This window comes from Clytia hemisphaerica, unplaced genomic scaffold (genome assembly GCF_902728285.1).
Source record: "Clytia hemisphaerica strain Z4C2 unplaced genomic scaffold, Clytia hemisphaerica genome assembly, whole genome shotgun sequence".
Taxonomy (NCBI): Eukaryota; Metazoa; Cnidaria; class Hydrozoa; order Leptothecata; family Clytiidae; genus Clytia; species Clytia hemisphaerica.
The window spans coordinates 1,038,251-1,056,387 of record NW_027103627.1 but is presented as its reverse complement, the minus strand read 5'-3'; the positions used below and the strand labels follow the sequence as shown (position 1 = coordinate 1,056,387).

General features: G+C 38.1%; 1 protein-coding gene and 1 pseudogene across 1 annotated transcript; one reads left to right on the top strand and one right to left on the bottom strand.

The window, feature by feature from the left end:
- Window positions 1-1,535: 1,535 nt before the first annotated feature.
- LOC136802544 (cytosolic iron-sulfur assembly component 2A-like) lies at window positions 1,536-11,537 on the bottom strand. Its single transcript, XM_067059279.1, has 5 exons — window positions 11,364-11,537; window positions 9,143-9,347; window positions 6,968-7,017; window positions 6,372-6,417; window positions 1,536-2,565 (listed from the first exon to the last, which is right to left on the bottom strand). Exons 1-5 carry the CDS (start codon window positions 11,535-11,537, stop codon window positions 2,468-2,470), a joined length of 573 nt encoding a protein of 190 aa, XP_066915380.1. The 3' UTR covers window positions 1,536-2,467.
- Window positions 11,538-12,498: 961 nt separating this feature from the next.
- On the top strand, window positions 12,499-17,124 carry LOC136802543 (uncharacterized; annotated as a pseudogene).
- Window positions 17,125-18,137: the final 1,013 nt, after the last annotated feature.

The following is an 18,137-nucleotide window of genomic DNA, read 5'->3' as shown; positions in this document are numbered from 1 at the left end:
GATCTTTATTGAAATATTGTTCAATTACACGTTTCTTTTTTTAATAAGGAACACGTTTATAAGGAACTCGAGGCTGAAAATGGTCCAAAAAATAAGGAATTGTTAAGGAACTGTTCAGGCTGAGAAGAAGAAAACAAGTTTTAAGGAACAGTAATAGATGGTTATCCAAACTTAGCAGCTATGTAAATAAGGAACTCGATAAGGAACTTTTAGGCTGAAATTCTCTGTAAAAATAAGGAACTCCAGGCTCAGAGCAAAGTTAAGGTTCCTTATAAAAAAAAAACGTGTATAGGGAAAAAAGATCTTCATTGAAATATTTGGTACTAACCTTCTTCATAATTTATTTGTGCAAACATCCCAGCAAGTTCGTGCACATAATTTTTCATCAATATTGCCAAGTGAGTAAGTTAGAGTGATTATTATTTCTTTTTTTTTTCACTAAACAAAGAAAATATATACGAGTTTCATTGGGCTTTTTCAGAAATAGTCCGTGCCCCCCCCCCCCTGTTGAGGATGTCGGATATCCAGGGGGTTAGCGATTTTTGTTCAAACGTGGATTGGATATCCAGGGGGTTAAATATCTACAAGGGAGCGGATATAAAGCGTCTTTTCAAGTAAAAAATACCATATCCAGGGGTAAGCATCTTTATAAGAGAGGATATCCAGGGGGTTGAGCATATTTTTAAGAGTGGATATCCAGGGTTTTTTACTAATAAAGAAGGATATCCAGGGGGTTCGATACTTCGAAAAATCATTATCCTCAACAGTGGGGGTTAAAATTATTTCTGGAAAAGACCATTGGGCTCTTCCAGAAAATGTTCGTACATGGGGGGCGGAGGATATAGTGTCCGGGGGATAGTGAATAATCTACAAAACTTACCTTGTCATGGAGGTAAACTTGCTCTGTTTGGGGTAATTTTGCTCTGTTTGAAGGTAATTTTGAAAAATGTTTTAAAAAACGCTATATCCTCCACCCCCACGGAAGGCGAGGCGAATAACCACTTCAATATTGCGCCGAATCACTAAAGCATCGAAAAAATGGTAATAAAAAAGAATAGATCATTTTTTCTTCGATTTGTAGATCTAGAAGATTGTAATTTCAATTTTAGTTTTTCAGACAAATTCTGGTAAAAAATCTATAATAATAAATTCGATTTTAAAAAAAAATTCACAAATATATACATAATTTTCAAAATTACTTTCTATTCATTACGTTCATAAGTGAACAACTGATCCACTAAGAACAACCATTGTTTGTTGTTTCTGATCAGCAAATATAATTCTGAAAACATTGAACCTTCAATCCAGTAACCCAAGGTAAAACATATTTGAATCCTATACCAACGTTAAATCAGTGGACAAAGAAAACTTTTTAGTCTCACGAAAATTAGCCCTATTTTCAACATTATGCTGAATTCTTCTAAATTGTAAGGGCGAAAAAGTCTCTTATTATACTCCAATAAAACGGAAATCCGTCTGAGACGGAAGAACTTGTTAAGTAGAGAACAAATAAATAAAACCTTATTTGCAGTTCAAGGATCTTCTGCAGTAAATCCTTAGCATAATTACTGTCATTAGGTAGTGAAGTAGAATTTGGAATCTAATCATTTATCATTTACATTGAATTAGGGTCCTCAGTAGCTGCAGATTATCTCCTCACATCTGAACACTCATTCTATCCATGTCAGGCAACAAAATACCCCTGAACCTTCAGTCAAGCTAAAACCATAAGACTCGTAAAATATGGAGTATCTACATTCATTGCTTGACCAATAGCAATCATGCATGTCAGGTCAAAAATACAGTCTTGACAACCAATCAACTAATCAACAATCATAACAATCAGCATCGATGCAGGCAAGCGTAAGATGAACTATACCAAGTCTGTTTTGAACAGTCGAACAGTCAATCAACAAACCAACCATTTTTTATGGATACAGGCAAGCATGGAAAACTTTGAACAATTACTCTAAATGGCCATTCTTCAGTCAGTGGAAAATCATAGGAGAGTCCAGGTACACTATGCCAGGTCTGTTAAATAATAAATTAACCAGCCATCCAAGTCGTTAACTTACTCCCATTGAGCATTCTTTTCATCATAATCTAACATCCAAATAACATTCTTGGTGGGCATGAGCAAGAAGGTGAACTATGCCAAACAGCCTCCAACAGCGTGTTCCAAATTGGCAATTTTCTCTTCACTGAACACCCAACCAGCCGACCAACGCCAACTGCTTATTCCAAATTGGCAATCTTTCTTATTACAACTCGCTGAGCATCCAACCAATCATCACCAGCATTCTCTTGAATCTTCTCATGGCAACTACCAATCAGCCACTACCAGAGCTGATGGATAATTAGTTACATTTCTCATCCTTAATACTCTCTTGAATCTTCTTATCGCAGCTGACGGGACGTCCAGCCAGCAATCACCAGAGCTGATGGACAATTCGTCCCATCTCCTTCATTAATATTCTTCGTGAATACATTCAGAAACGATTTTCATGAGATCGGGGTTCTCCATAGCAGCTGCTGTTCGTTCTTTATCGTTGATTTGTTTGGTAACTAATAAATAAAAGAAATTGACCACCGCTTAGCTCTACTGTAGTTTTAGACGATGCTATCGTCCGTTAAGGCCGGTCTCCACTTGCGCGCGCTGCGATCGCACTTTTTCGAGCAAAGCTTCCCCGCTATTGGTCAAAGGAAAAATGAAACAATTCCATTGGCGCGATCTGACGTAACGATTGAAAAAAGTTGAAATGTAGTCAACTTTTTTTTCAAGCGTGAGCTACATTTTTATGACGTAATCTTTTTTTCCAAACAAAAAGGATTGAAGCGAAAAGGTGCGATCGCAGCGCGCACAAGCGGAGACCGTCCGTTGGAGGGAAAGTAAAGTGGGTCCGTTGGAGGGAAAGTAAACGCGGTAAAAAATATCCAGCGGACGCTAATTAACTCGAACACCAACGTGGAACATAGGGATTTCTTTAGGTTTTCTAGCAGTTGTTTGTTTTTCACTTTATAGTGTACTTGCACGGAAGATTTCTGGAAAGACAGACCTTAGAAAAGCACTTTTCTATATCAATTTGGTTAGTGTTGTTGTGTTATGCCTGGTTCAACTGATCTTCAGAACAGACTTTGTTTTGACACAAGTACCAGCCAAGTTTTCTTTATTTCTAATGCAGTGCCGTAGCAACTGGGGGGGGGGGGGGCAAGGGAGGGCTATGCCCCCCCCCCCAATATTTTGTTCAAAAATGATTATTTTGCAAAATGCAAAGTTTTATGTTGTTTTTTCTCGAAAGTATTTTGTTTTGAGTGCATTTTCAAGCAATCTAGAGCTCAAATTTTCAAAATTTCCCCCCTCGGGCCAAACCAAGGTTGGCCCTCGCGGCGTCACTAAACTTCAGCCCCCCCCCCGATATGAAAATGCTTCCTACGGCACTGTAATGATTGGAGGAGTTGTTTTTTTCATTGGTTTAATCATGGAAGTTGCAAGTTTTAAATGCTTAAATATCGGTGTTATAATGTTCCTCAGGAACACTGAATTCATATGGGCCTATCTATACGACACCCCCTTTGACAGTGTATACCCAACTTTGGTTATTATCGTGGGTATTATGTTAATCGTTCTATCAGCAAGTCTTATAGCTGTTAACTTGATGCATGATGTAGAATATAAAGCAGGCTTTAAGTTTCTTTTGTCCAAGGTAGGTGTTTTGAAGAATAAAAACAAAGGCACTTGAAAAATGGCAAGGCTTTTTATGATGGTTGAGAAATGGTAATATATACTCTATCATTTTATGCACTTACAAATTTCTTGGTACTTACTATATCTATTTGTTATTTAATCTAATATTGGGCAAATTTTCTTTGTGCCGAAAATCAGAAATTACGAACGAACAAAGGTTATAGTCAGGTAGAATTAGGTCATAAACCACCAAAACCGGGACAAAAATGGTGTAGAGATGAAATTTTAAACAGTGGTCCAGGAACATGTCAGGAATCACCAAAAAAAAGCCCCACCCCAAGGAAGATGGAAACACCCTCAAATCCATAATGGCGGACATGGTACTTTTTTCTACAATTAATCAAGGGGGGACCCTTGATAACTGAATTTTAATTGTTTTCAAATGTCAAAAATAACTAGACAGGGAGATTCCTCTCGATGAGTAGATAAAGAAAATGGGGTCACTTTTGAAATTTGGACCACGTGATCCCGAGATATGACCTCTAAAGTCAAAAAAATGACGATTTTGATGACGTCAGCATTTTTACTGAGATGGATAAATTGAAATGTCAGTGATTTAATCATGTAACCCTGATCATGGGCTTTCAGAAAAATATATAGTTTAATTTGTTTAGATCAGCCGTTGGCGAGATATGACGATTTTGAAATCGAAAAAAAGTGCTGACTCAGCAAAAATAAGCGTTTTAAACAATTTTAAAATCGTCATATCTCGCCAACGGCTGATCTAAACAAATTAAACTATATATTTTTCTGAAAGCCCATGATCAGGGCTACATGATGAGCTTGTTGATGTTCCAATTTATCGCCTTCAGTAAAAATGCTGACGTCATCAAAATCGTCACTTTTTTGACTTTAGAGGTCATATCTCGGGACCACGTGGTCCAAATTTCAAAAGTGAACCCATTTTCTTTATTTACTCATCGAGAGGAATCTCCCTGTCTAGTTATTTTTGACATTTGAAAACCATTAAAATTCAGTTATCAAGGGTCCCCCTTGATTAACTGTAGAAAAAAGTACCATGTCCGCCATTATGGATTTGAGGGTGTTCCCATCCTCCTGGGGGTGGGGCTTTTTTTTGGTGATTCCTGACATGTTCCTGGACCTATGTGCAAAATTTCATCTCTACACCATTTTTGTCTGGGTAGTTATGCAATTCTACCTGACTATTAATTTATAGGACCTCCAGGTAGTTCCAAAAAGGTTATTCTAATATTTTAGGGGGTAAAAGATTTTAGTTCGTCAAAGCTCACTTTTAAAGGTATTAAAAGAATCTTTCCAAGGGCAAATTTTGCCCTTTTCCAGAGGGCTTCCATACATTTTCCAAGAATACTTATATTTATTGGATGATCATTTTCAATGAAAATTAAATCTCGGTAAAGAATTTTTTAAATTGCCTCTTTTACCCTGTAGAAAACCGACCTTCTTTGTTGCCCTTGTTTCAAAATAACAGTCATTATGATTTTAAGCTTTTGAATTGAGAGGGTTTAGAGGTACGCGATCTTTTGGCTTTTTTTCTGTAGAGTGGAAAATTGCCAGCTTCGTGGCACAATTCACACATTACATTTGAATATGACCTAAAGATATCTTTATAAGAATAGTTTTTCCATAATCATTTGAATATTTTTAACTTCTATTAGAAAAAATCATTCTCATAAATCGTACGCATTCTAAGCAGATTTTGAAAGAAGGAAAGAAAAAGAGTGAAGATCAAATTGTCAGTACAGCCCTTAATCTACTGGTCAATTTACCACGAACATTCTTTATAAAAAGCGTGCATATATGTATGTATTAACTAGTTGCTAAGCAATACATATAGCTCAAATGAGCAAATGAGCAAAGAAACACAAGGTAAACAGATTGTAATCTCAAGCTGCAGTTCCTTCTAAATGAATGTACCCTATTGAATCTACCATCTAAACTTTGATTGAAATCTCTAATCCCAGTTCAATAAAAGTAAAGCCATTTTTAAACGCATCGATATTTTCGGTGAAGACACACCGAGTGTGACGTCAGTCCTATTTCAAATGTCTTTTGAAGTCAAGTCACGACGCATTATTATATCAAGTAGCATAAAAAATAAATGGAAATTTTTCAAATGAAAAGACATATTCAAAATTGACCATTATGGTTATGACATAGCCATAGCTTTCATATCAAAACGCGTATTTCTATCTGATCCCTGAAAAGAGTTTTTAAGTACTAGTAATACACCTGCCGAATTGTTATTTAGGCTTTTTGACTTTGGATGTTTCTATTTAGTTTCATAAAATTGTATGTCGCAAAACTAAACAAATAAAAAAAGAAATATGAGGAAAGCACTTCCGATTCTTGAGTTATTTTGATTGGAAATTTCTTTATAAACAAAAGAATTACATGAAAACGAGGCCGGGCTGTATGTTTTAATTTTTATAAGGGATTTCACCGTGAACAAAAACAGTCATAAAAATTGATAGAAAAAAGCTTTTGAGCTCAAATTTTCAGTGCACTTGTCTTTATACGAGGAATACAAATATATAGTTTTCAATATGGTTTGAAGACCTTCGAAAAATACCAAACAATTCGGGAAAGGTGTACTGTATTGCATATTAAAAATAATTGTATGTGAGAACAAAGGATGAGATCTTACCATCTGCAGCTTGATGATGACTCTCCTCTTGAACTTTGATATCCAACTAAAGAAGAAAACAAAAAAGTCGAAAGCTGCCGATTTCTTTGAGAATTTATTCCTTCCTTGTCTATTTTTCGTCCTTGGGCTTTATTTGAGAGTTTTTTGAAAAACTTCTCTCTTTTGAAAAAAGGGGTCTCTACACAAATGAAATCCATATAATCAAATGCAGTGACTATCTTAAAATTAAACACTACAACACCACTGAAATAAATGTCAAAATTGACATTCCAGTTGATTTCTGGAATTCATAGGGATTCATTTATGAAGCATGTCTGATCATGTTGTAATCACTCGCAGTTATAAAGTCAATTTTAGGTTTTAAATGGAATTATAAGTATATCATCAGGATCAGACCTCATGAGCCCCAGTATGGCTTTCATAAACACTCGAACAATATTAACTCCCCTGTAATGTTTTGAATAGTTATCTACTCCATGGAGCATTTGTCTCAATTTTTTTTCCTTCTAAGAGACAGCAAGTTTGAGAAAACCTTCCACGCAGTATGTAAATAAAATTAGTATAAATGAAATAAATTATTATAAAACAAAACATACCTTATAATTTTGCACCAAGTTTTCATGCAGCTTTACACGAATACATAACCCTTAAAGATAGAGGTAGAGAATTGGACCAATTTGATTATGAATGGGTGGTAAATTTAAAACATTTAAGTTTTGTTATGGCGTTAATTCAACAAATAATAAGCTGTTTATCTCATTTTTATTTTAAAATGAGCTTGAACTGAGTCCTTCACAGAATTCGATATATAAAGGTTCTCAATAAATGATTCAAAAAATTCTTCAAAGATGTAAATTCTGTTCAAAAAAATTGGCAGTTTTGAAGGAGAAAAGATTCATAAATATTTTCAATTTTTTTTATAAAATTAAATAAAATTGATAGTAATACCTCGTAGGAAAGACAATAAAAGTGGTCGATTTTAAGGATGACGAAAAAAATATTTTGAATTCATAAATTTCTGAAACTTTGAACTTCGCTGATTAATAAATATTTTCAATCTTTTTTATACCTTTCTTACATCAAAAGTTACACAGCCCTCCAAAATGGGTCCATGAAGGGCTTTTAAGGGCTCTAATAGATCAAAATAAGATATAAAAAATCTGAAAATATATTATTTGAAATCAGTGAAGTTCAATGTTTTAGGTCAAGTAGAAAAAATCTTCATTTTTCCATCTTCTTTTTTCATCTTCATTCTCGCAATTTTCGAAAGATATTGAAGTCTTACAATCACCAGCCTAAGATGATCTTTTCAACGAGGTACCTTATTGGAACTAATTTTCGCGGGAACTAATTTTTGCGGTCGAAAAAAAATATCCGAAAAATTGCATTTCGCGGATTTTCGCGGTTTTCAACTCTCAAAATTTTTCGCAGGATCAAATTTTCGCGATTTTGACGAAAAACCGCTAAAAACGCTAAAATTAAAACCCGCGAAAATTAGTTCCAATAAGGGTATTGCTTTTAATTATATATATCTTCTCTCCTTCAATAGCAATGTATCAAAATGTACAGACTGCCAATTCTTTTGGAAAAGACTTTGAAATTATCAGTGGTCAAAGCCAGGTTTTCTGTCTGAGATGAAAAATGGTTTTCACACAGACACAGCAAATTAGCACATACTCTTGAATTATGCAGAATTTTGAGACGGAAAACTTAGCCTCTTTATATACTTCACTGAGATCAGGGATATGTTATAGCGAAGCTGGAGGAAGGACGAGAATTCCTTAGCGGATTGCTTCTTTGTCTTTTCTATTGTAAACTGTTAATAATAGAAATCCATCTCTGTCCCCTTGAGTGTTCTGTTTTTATAAGAAAAATGAAGCAGACAAAGTATAGACCTTTTTTCAAAGAGGACGTCCTGTTGAATAATTATGTAGTCCAGCCATAAAAACGATGATAGAGCCATGCATAATTACTGTATCATGCATATTGTAATAATTATGCATGGTTTTATCATTGTTTTTCTGCTGGACTACATAATTATTCAACAGGGTGGCCTCTTTGAAAAAAGGTCTATTCATGCAGTACTTTTGCACATATTTTGCTATGATGTTCGCACTTTTTATCAAAATAATATTTGTAGAAGATACTCCACAAGCTTCCTTGTAAATGAAATCTATTTTTATCAGCGTGTGTTATGAATTTGAGAAGCTTTCATGATTTCTCTTTAAAAATTTCGGATGTAAATATTTTGACAAATATTGTTTCAATTGACTTGAAATTTTTTCCATAATCAGACATACCAACTTGCTATCTGAAAATATCAGTTAGAAAGTGAGGCACCCCGCGGTGTAGCGCGGTATTTCAAATGAAAAAGTACTATTTATAATCTTAGTGAAGAAACTTCTTAGAACTTTACTATTGAAAACAATGTTTTTCATTTTTCTAAATTGTCATTCACCAATGTTTTACATACCCTCTTGATAATTAAAAGTTTTTTATCGTGAACGATAAATGCAGCAGCAGAATCATTGGCTAAGAGGAAATCCAAATTTCACGAGTTTGTAATTAAAAAAGTTAAATTTCATATCAAATTTTAATGTCAGGGACAGAGATGGAACAAGGCTTTTTTAAATGTGCGTTATCCAGCTCCGCTATAACATATCCCTGCTGAGATGGAAAAACTTTCAACATAGAATTATATATGTATATAAATGATTATACTCAACACAATTATAATATATATAACACAATTCTTTTATAAAATATCATACCAATTAACGTCGCAAGTGTACAATGTGGGACAGTCGGTACAAATTCTACATTGATCAAAAATTGTTCATCATCTAATCGGTGTGCTGTGACAAGGTTTTCTTGTACAACATTTAGCTCTTCAAGATTTTGCGACTTCTCAGGATCACGGATGCTTCTGATGATGTCATACGTGTCATAAATAAGTTCTTGACATTCTACACGAATCTACCTCTTGTTTCTCACTCATGTCAAACGTTTTCTTATGAATAACTTTTGTAATTGTTACTTTATCATTGATACTCTAAAAAGAAGAAAAGTTTTGATTTAAGAATGAGACAAAAACTCACTAAGATAAAAGGTGAGCCTGTAGTCTGTTGATCTCCCATGTCTAGCACTTATAGAAAAGGGGATAGACTCGACCGAAAGCCAGTAGGGATTATACTTTTGTCCAACAGTAATTTGGAAGAGTGATTTTAACAAATTTGGCTCCATGATATGAAGGGTTCAAGCCATTTATATTTTAGCCAATCATTGGGTGAGGCAAAGCATACTCTTCTCTTTCCCCATTGATAGAATACCTCTTGGATCTGATGAATATGACCTTTTTGGACAAATAATTCTTTCAAGAAATGTTTGGACGTTCTGATATCCAAATGGTAATAAAGTGCAAATTAACTATTTTATTCGTTTACCATTTTCTTGAATAGTCCAGGAATAGTATTAAAGACTGTATATAAGCATATTTTTCATTCTTTTCTCTGTTAGTTTTGATTACCATAAAGTCTTCAAAAGTCAAAAGTTGAGCCTTCACACATCAAAACACTCGAAGTCACATCCTTTGAAGAAAATAGATTGGAAAGAATCTTCTTTCAAACCTGAAATCCGCAATACATTTATTGTTGAAGTATTAGGAAGTAAGCTGCTTTTCTCATCTTTTAAAAAATAGGGGTAGGGGTAAAATAGCACTATTTTCAAATCCTACTACTGTGCTAGAGTTTTTTTGATGCATTTCTACCTGAATATCAAAAATCATTTCATGCATTTTTCAGGAATTGCCGGACCAAAAACTGACAAAGAGCCTGTCTAAAAAGTCCCGAAAACCCTGAAAACACTTTGTCTGAAACACTTTTTCTGAACCTGTGATACAGTGTTTTTTACCAGACAGTGTAGACCTACCGTAAGTTGGTCTAATGTCGACATCCCTCTTCTAATTTCGACATCCTTCTTTAGAGATAGGAATAATAGGAAGGTCTTAATCACTAATGGACTCCTCAACTGATTGCTCAGCAAAGAAAATTAGTTTCAATCCGCGATTCTGACCTTACTATTATTCCTATCTTTAAAGAAGGATGTCGAGATTAGAGGAGGGATGTCGACATAAGACCAACTTACGGTAACTCTTCACACAAAAATTACGAGAAACGCATGTTTGGACCTTGTACCCTATGCTGCACTCAAGCACTTATTTAAGCCAAAGTCGCCTTTGCGGGACAAAAATCAGTTTTTTGAAGTTTGCAAAAAACGCCACATAGTTAAGAACTTTCAAATTCAGTCAGATTCAGTATGTGAATAGAGCAGTAAAAAATACAACTTTTCTACTTTTCCTTTTTTTTGCAAAAGTTCCAGGAATGAAAATAAAGGGATAATGATAATTGAATACTATATCCCTTGATGACCCGCGGCACTATCATAAAGCTAGAATCACTTCGCGTACTCTTCGGCTTAGAAAATAAGTGACAGATTAAAGTTTTTCACCCGCGCAGGAGTTCGCGGAGCGTTCTCGACTCAATCCTCGGACCGCGCTAAAAATGGTAGACTGAGCTGTGATAGATCATTTTGATGGAAGTTGTTGGAATGTTTACAAGGCTCTTGACAGAAAACTGTTTGTTTTATTTATTGTCAATGATGACAGTGTGGTTATTAATTTTGTTAGACCTGACAAATTGATGTTTGTAAGTGCACTTTAGATAGTTTTGATTCCCATTCAGTCGAGTACTGAGCGATCTTTTCAAGTCATCTCTATACAAAAAAGAAAAGCAAAAAGACCTATCGAATGAGAACATCATAATGTTCCACCGCAGAGTAACTTGTGTTTTGAAGAATCATATTCTGGTTTTCATGTTATTAGACTGTTAGATGCTGGTTTAGAGCTTTAGGTCTACACTGCCAGAACAGGGTCTCTTCTGGTTCCCTTCACATGAGTGAAGCGGCAGGTTTTGTTAAGTGGGTTAAGACATTCACCTTTGCGTATGGAATCAAATTCAAAGCACATTTTGGGATGGAAATCCTTGCATTTTTTCCCAAGATTGCATCCTCTTTGTTGTTTGTTAGTACCATGTTGGGTGAATTTCCGGCACATTTTTGGATGTGAGAAATTGCATTCTTTTCCTCAAAGTCCATGCTTGCAATTTCCATTTCTGTAAAAAAGCGACAAATTTTGTCTGCGTCTGCTCCTGTGTCTGTTCTGCTGGTCTGTTTTCGCTTGAGTTTAATGTAGGAGCACCTCTACCAATTGACTGTTTCTTTTTCCTTTTATTGTCACCGTCACTGTCATTTGGTATTGTAATTGGGCTGACAAGCATGACAAATGTAGAACATTCCTGGCTGGTAAATTTTTAATGGGTTGTAGAGACTTTTGTTTGAAGAGTAAGTAACAAGTAAGTAACTAACAGTCAGGATTAACCGCCTAAATAGGAACAAATTTTTCGATTTCACAAATATTCTTATCTAGGATATATGGGTGACATATATCACCTTCATTGTATATATTCTTTATATCGTTTCAGTCAAACATTCACTAACGTAAATATTACTAAAGTAGAAAAACCTCCTGGTTATCATTTATGTTTGACTTATAATCAACTGACTTGGAGGAATATCTCAACACAGCCTTGTCTGAGAGGCAAGCTCAGCTCGACGATCGGGTCACCAATATACCCAACCAGCTGGCTTCCAACAACACACTGGCTATACACAAGTCTTGCATCTCTGCACTCACTTTTCATTAACTGGCAACTCTGCTACACACTCCAACTAGAACTAGCAACTCTGCTACATCACATCAACTGGCAACTCTGCTACGTCACATCAACTGGCAACTCTGCTATATCGCATCAACTGGCAACTCTGCTGTTACAACTTTGTGGTTGCATTTACTTGGTCCAGCACAACCGGCTATAACTGCCACCCAAAGCTTCTCCATATCGGGTTAGCCCCGAACTATACAGGTATAACGTTTATTACCTTATTTGCTTGTGCAACACCGAGACGTTTCGTTTTCACTCTGGTGTCTGGACCAACATTAGACGCTCACCTGTCAAGAAAAACACATTCACAAATCGGGTTAGCCCCGAACTACACAGGTCAGAGAGTTTTTATCTTACACAATCTGACACCTTGAGTCATGGTTGTGGTCCAATGCCCTTTTCCTGAATGTGACTATGCGACAATAGACACTGAGCCTGATCTTGCAAGCACACTTCTCAAGATTCACGCATCCGGTGTCCACACGCCCCAACAAGGACTCGCTGTTCGAGAAACTGCACGTGTTGAGAAAGTGAAACGTCCTACGATAACAACTGGCGGTTCCAGTGAAGATTGGTCTTACTTCACAGTTCGATGGCAAGACTACGTCACAGCCACCAAGATCACTGGCCCAGAATTGGTCATACAATTACTCGAATGCTGCGATGACGAACTCCGAAAGGATCTCACTCGCCTTTCTGGGGGAACACTCACAACAAAGACACAAGCGGAAGTAATTGCAGCAATCAAAAGCTTAGCTGTCCGCGAAGAAAACACCATGGTTGCAAGAGTGACACTCAATGAGATGAAGCAGGACCGTGACGAACCAATAAGGTCCTTTGCTGCACGTATCAAAGGACAAGCTGGCATATGCAAATACATCCTCACTTGCCAATGCGAGCGTGAAATCAACTACAGTGACCATATACTGCGTGATGTAGTTGTTCAAGGACTATATGACAATGATATCCAACTTGATCTTCTCAGTGACCAAAATCAAGACATGTCACTTGAGGAAGTCCTTCAATTTGTTGAAAAGAAAAAAGCTGGTCGACGCTCCGCCAACAAACTGCATGACTCCCAAGCAGCTGGAATCAGCCAATACAAAAGAAACCAGTGAGAGCAGGTCAAAGAAGGGTCCTGTAACTACTGCGGCAAGAAGGGTCACGGAAAGAACTCATCATCAACCATCAGAAAGATGAAGTGTCCAGCCTTCAACAAAACATGTGATTACTGCCAGAAGAGCCATCACTTGGCAGTGGTTTGTAGACAGAAGAACAAGGCAACCACTGAAGTATCAGCATTGGAATCTTTCCTTTGTTCTACAACCTCCAACACAAACAATGCTCTTTCATCATCCACTGCTCTCGACCACCACTTATACACTGACAGATGGATCAAGAGAGATTCCCAGCAACAGCCATGCATCAAGCTCTCTGTCTCGGTGGCAGCTGAAGATTACTCAAGACTTGGGTACCATCTAGATGAGAAAAAGCACACATCATCAACATTTGAAGCAATGGCTGACACAGGATGCCAGAGTTGTGTCATTAGCATCAAACACCTGCAAAGACTTGGCCTTGGAGAAGAAGACTTGATACCAGCAACAATGAAAATCAAGGCGGCCAACAACAATTCTATGCCAATCCTTGGAGCTGCCATCCTCCTCATCAAGGGACGTTCAGCCAACGGTGACACCAAAGAGACAAGACAAGTGGTTTACGCAACTGAAGTAACCAACAGATTCTTCCTCAGCAAGCAAGCGTGTGTCGAACTTGGGATCATATCAAACGATTTCCCCACGATTGGTGAAGTTGGTGCAATCCAAGAGGTAGAAGATGAAGGACCGACAAGCTCACCTGATCCTACTTCAGAAGTATCCATCACATCATCCCGACCACCAAAGAGTGCACTAACATCAAACAGCGACTGTCCAAAGAGGGAGCTGCAACCAGCAAAACCTACGAAACTTCCCTTCCCAGCAACTGAAGAAAACAGGTCCAAGCTACAAGACTGGCTCATCAGCTACTATCGCTCCAGCACCTTTAACACATGCAGCCATCAACCACTTCCAATGGTAGACACCAAGCCACTTCACCTGATGATCGATCCGTCTGCAACACCAAAAGCATACCACACTCCTGTGCCTGTCCCTTTGCATTAGCAAGAAGACGTCAAAGCTGGATTGGACCAAGATACAAGGCTGAGGGTAATAGAACCTGTCCCAGTCGGGGAACCCGTTACCTGGTGCCATCGAATGGTGGTCTGTGCAAAGAAGGATGGCACACCTCGGAGAACCGTTGACTTCCAGGCGCTTAATGCAAATGTCACCAGGGAGACCCATCACACAATGTCACCATTCCACCATGCCTGCCTTGTTCCCTCCGGAAAGAAGAAGACTGTCTTTTATTGCTGAAGTGGCTACCACAGCATCCCACTTGAACCAGACGATCGTCATCTGACCACCTTCATCACCCCCTGGGGAAGATACAGATACAAGGTTGCACCCCAAGGCTACATCGCTTCTGGTGACGGATATACCAGAAGACTGGATGAAATAGTCTTGAACGTCCCAGACAAGACCAAATGCATCGATGACTCACTACTCTGGGCAAATGACATTGAAGCTAGTTTATTTCAAGCTGTTGACTACTTAGATTTATTGGGGAGAAATGGTGTCACACTCAATCCTGAAAAAGTCCAATTCGCCCAAGATTGTGTCACGTTTGCTGGCTTTGAAATAACTCTGGACAACGTCAAGCCGTGTAGAAGATTCTTCGAAGCAATTGAGGACTTCCCAACCCCTCGCAACATCCACGATATCCGATCATGGTTTGGCTTGATCAATCAAGTGTCTTATGCCTTCCCATCCGCTGAAATACTCCAACCATTCAGACACCTCCTTCGTCCAAACACACCTTTCAAATGGAACAAGCAATTGGACGAGACGTTCCAACTATCCAAACAGCTCATTGTCAACCAAATTGCAGAGGGTATCACCATTTTCGACAAGGACAAGCCAACGTGTTTAGCTACTGATTGGTCGAAGAAAGGCGTCGGTTACTGGCTCCTGCAGAAGCAATGCCAATGTGAAGGCTCGAAACCTGGTTGCTGTCATGATGGATGGAAGATCACACTGACTGGCAGTAGATTCACAAACAAATCTGAATCCAATTACTACCCCATAGTCGGCGAAGCATTAGCGGTTGCTGATGCACTGGAAAAGACAAGATATTTCACCCTTGGCTGCTCAAATCTGATTGTGAACACCGACCATAAACCCCTTCTCAAAATCTTCAGCGACAGATCTCTAAATGACATCCCAAACACTCGTCTGAGGGACCTCAAAGAAAAGACCCTTCCATTCAAATTCACCATCACTCACATCCCTGGCCTGAAGAACATCATCCCAAACGCATTCTCCAGATACCCAGTTGGTGAAGCACCTAAAGACACTGGGGATGACGATTATGACGAAATCTTGTCCATTGGATCCGCCTTTCAAGCAATTACATGGGACATGGTGAAGGTTGCTACACAAAGCAGTGTATCCATGATGTATCTCATCAAAGCACTGGAAGATGGATTCCCAAACAAGAAAGAGGACCTTCCACCAGACATCCAACAATACCATCAATACAGAAGTGATCTCCATTACGTTGATGGTGTCGTGTTATACAACCACAGGATTATCATCCCACCGTCACTTAGGGCCCAGACCCTGGACTCCCTTCATGCAGCCCACCAAAGCACTGGCATGATGCTATCCCGTGCTAAGTCATCAGTATTCTGGCCAGGTATCACCAAAGATATTCAACAACAACGCAACAATTATAATGCCTGCAACCGAAACGCTCCATCGCAACCAAGCTCACCTCCATATCCAACACCATCTCCAGAATATCCATTTCAACTTATCTGTGCTGACTTCTTTCAGTATGAAGGCCAACATTACCTGATAACAGTAGACAGATACTCAAATTGGCCAACCATTGACCGCACTCAAGAAGGATCGAAAGGCCTGATAGATTGTCTTCGCAAACAGTTCTCCACTTTTGGTATCCCCGAGGAGCTAGCATCAGATGAAGGACCAGAATTCAAATCACACGCCACCACCACATTCTTGAAGAACTGGGGAGTCCATCAACGATTTTCTTCGGTAGCTTTCCCACATTCGAATTGCAGAGCTGAAATTGGTGTCAAGACAGCAAAACGACTGATCACTGACAACACTGGCCCCAACGGTAGTTTGGACACAGATAAACTACAGAGAGCACTACTACAATATCGCAACTGCCCAGATCCATCAACTGGTCTCTCACCTGCGTTGTGCATCTTCGGAAAACCTGTGAAAGATTTCATCCCAATTCAACCTGGACGCTACAGACCCCACCCCACATGGGTGGACACTTTGAACAAACGAGAAGACGCCTTACGTCATCGCCATATGATTGCTTCTGAACGATGGTCCGAACACACCAAACAACTCCCGCCACTTATAATTGGTGACCATGTTAGGGTCCAGAACCAACGTGGACCCCACCCACACAAATGGGACAAAACAGGCAAAGTTGTTGAAGTTCATCAATTTGACAAATACACAGTTCGAATGGACGGCTCTGGTCTGCCAACAAATCGCAATCGACGGTTCTTACACAAATTCGTCCCAGCTGTCCAGAAGACTGCACACATCCATCCAATTCATGACTTCAAATACATCCGACCAGCAAAACTTGATGGCCCGATGGAAACACCTCGATCCACTCCAGGGGACACCCCATCGACACCCAATGTCAATCCTCCGAGGGATTCCATCGTTCATGACTTGCCCGTACAAACTCTGCCTCCGACTCCGACGTCCGGCAACCCTGGAGACGTTGGTTCAGCCAGAGAACTGTCTTCACCCACAACAGCACAGAAGTTACCTCTGGCCCTACGTCGTCTGCTGGATCATAATAACAAGGGACTGAAAGAATGATCCAGCCCTGTTTCATTTTTTTTTCTTTTTCGATGGATCATAACAGAAAGGACTGATAAGATGATCCTATATTTTATCTTTATGTTGGACATTTTGAACCTAGGGGGGAGATAGACATATATCACCTTCATTGTATATATTCTTTATATCGTTTCAGTCAAACATTCACTAACGTAAATATTACTAAAGTAGAAAAACCTCCTGGTTATTATTTAGGTACTTATCTAGGCATATTTTTTATTCTCAGTTAGGAACATTTTCTTTCTTCTCCAAATTTTTCATTTCAAAACAAAGTTGCATGTTCAAGTTATGAGTATTAGATGTAATAATGCAAAGTGGTTTCTTTTTCCAAAAATCAGCACTTTTGGTGGGTGGAAGGGTGGAAAATCTTAGCTTTTGTAAAAAATATCCTAAATAGGAACATTTTAAGGCTCTCTTTACTAAAAAACGGGATTTGATGTGTAAATAGACCATTAATAAGCAGTGGAATCTGCCTGGAAACTTTAAAATGCAATAATACACCGTTAGGAGTCTCGCTCTATCTTCACAGTACTCCATTGCAGAGGCCGGTAAAAATGGTAGGTAAAAATGCGCACTTTAGTACTGTGAAAGGTAAGAGGAATGTAAACATTGTGAATTTTTTTCTTTCCTTTAAAGAGAATGATTTAGATATTTGAACATGATATCAATCAATGATAATTTTATAAATCTCTCCTGAAAATTTCACAAAAATTCATCAAGAGTGAAGAGGAAAAGAAGTTATGATTAAAATGAGTTCTTTACCTACCGTTTTTCTGCTATGTTTCCTTATGAGAACCAGATGTTTACCTACCGTTTTTTTACAGAAGGAGAGTGAATTTTCCGTGGTCGCTAAAATCAAAACAATGGAAAATTGGATTGACACGTGCGCAGTCGACACTCCTAAACAGTGTATTCAATACTGCATTGATGAATCTTTCTGAAATTTGGAACACAGTTAGAAAATACCTAAATGAAAACATAGATAATAATTG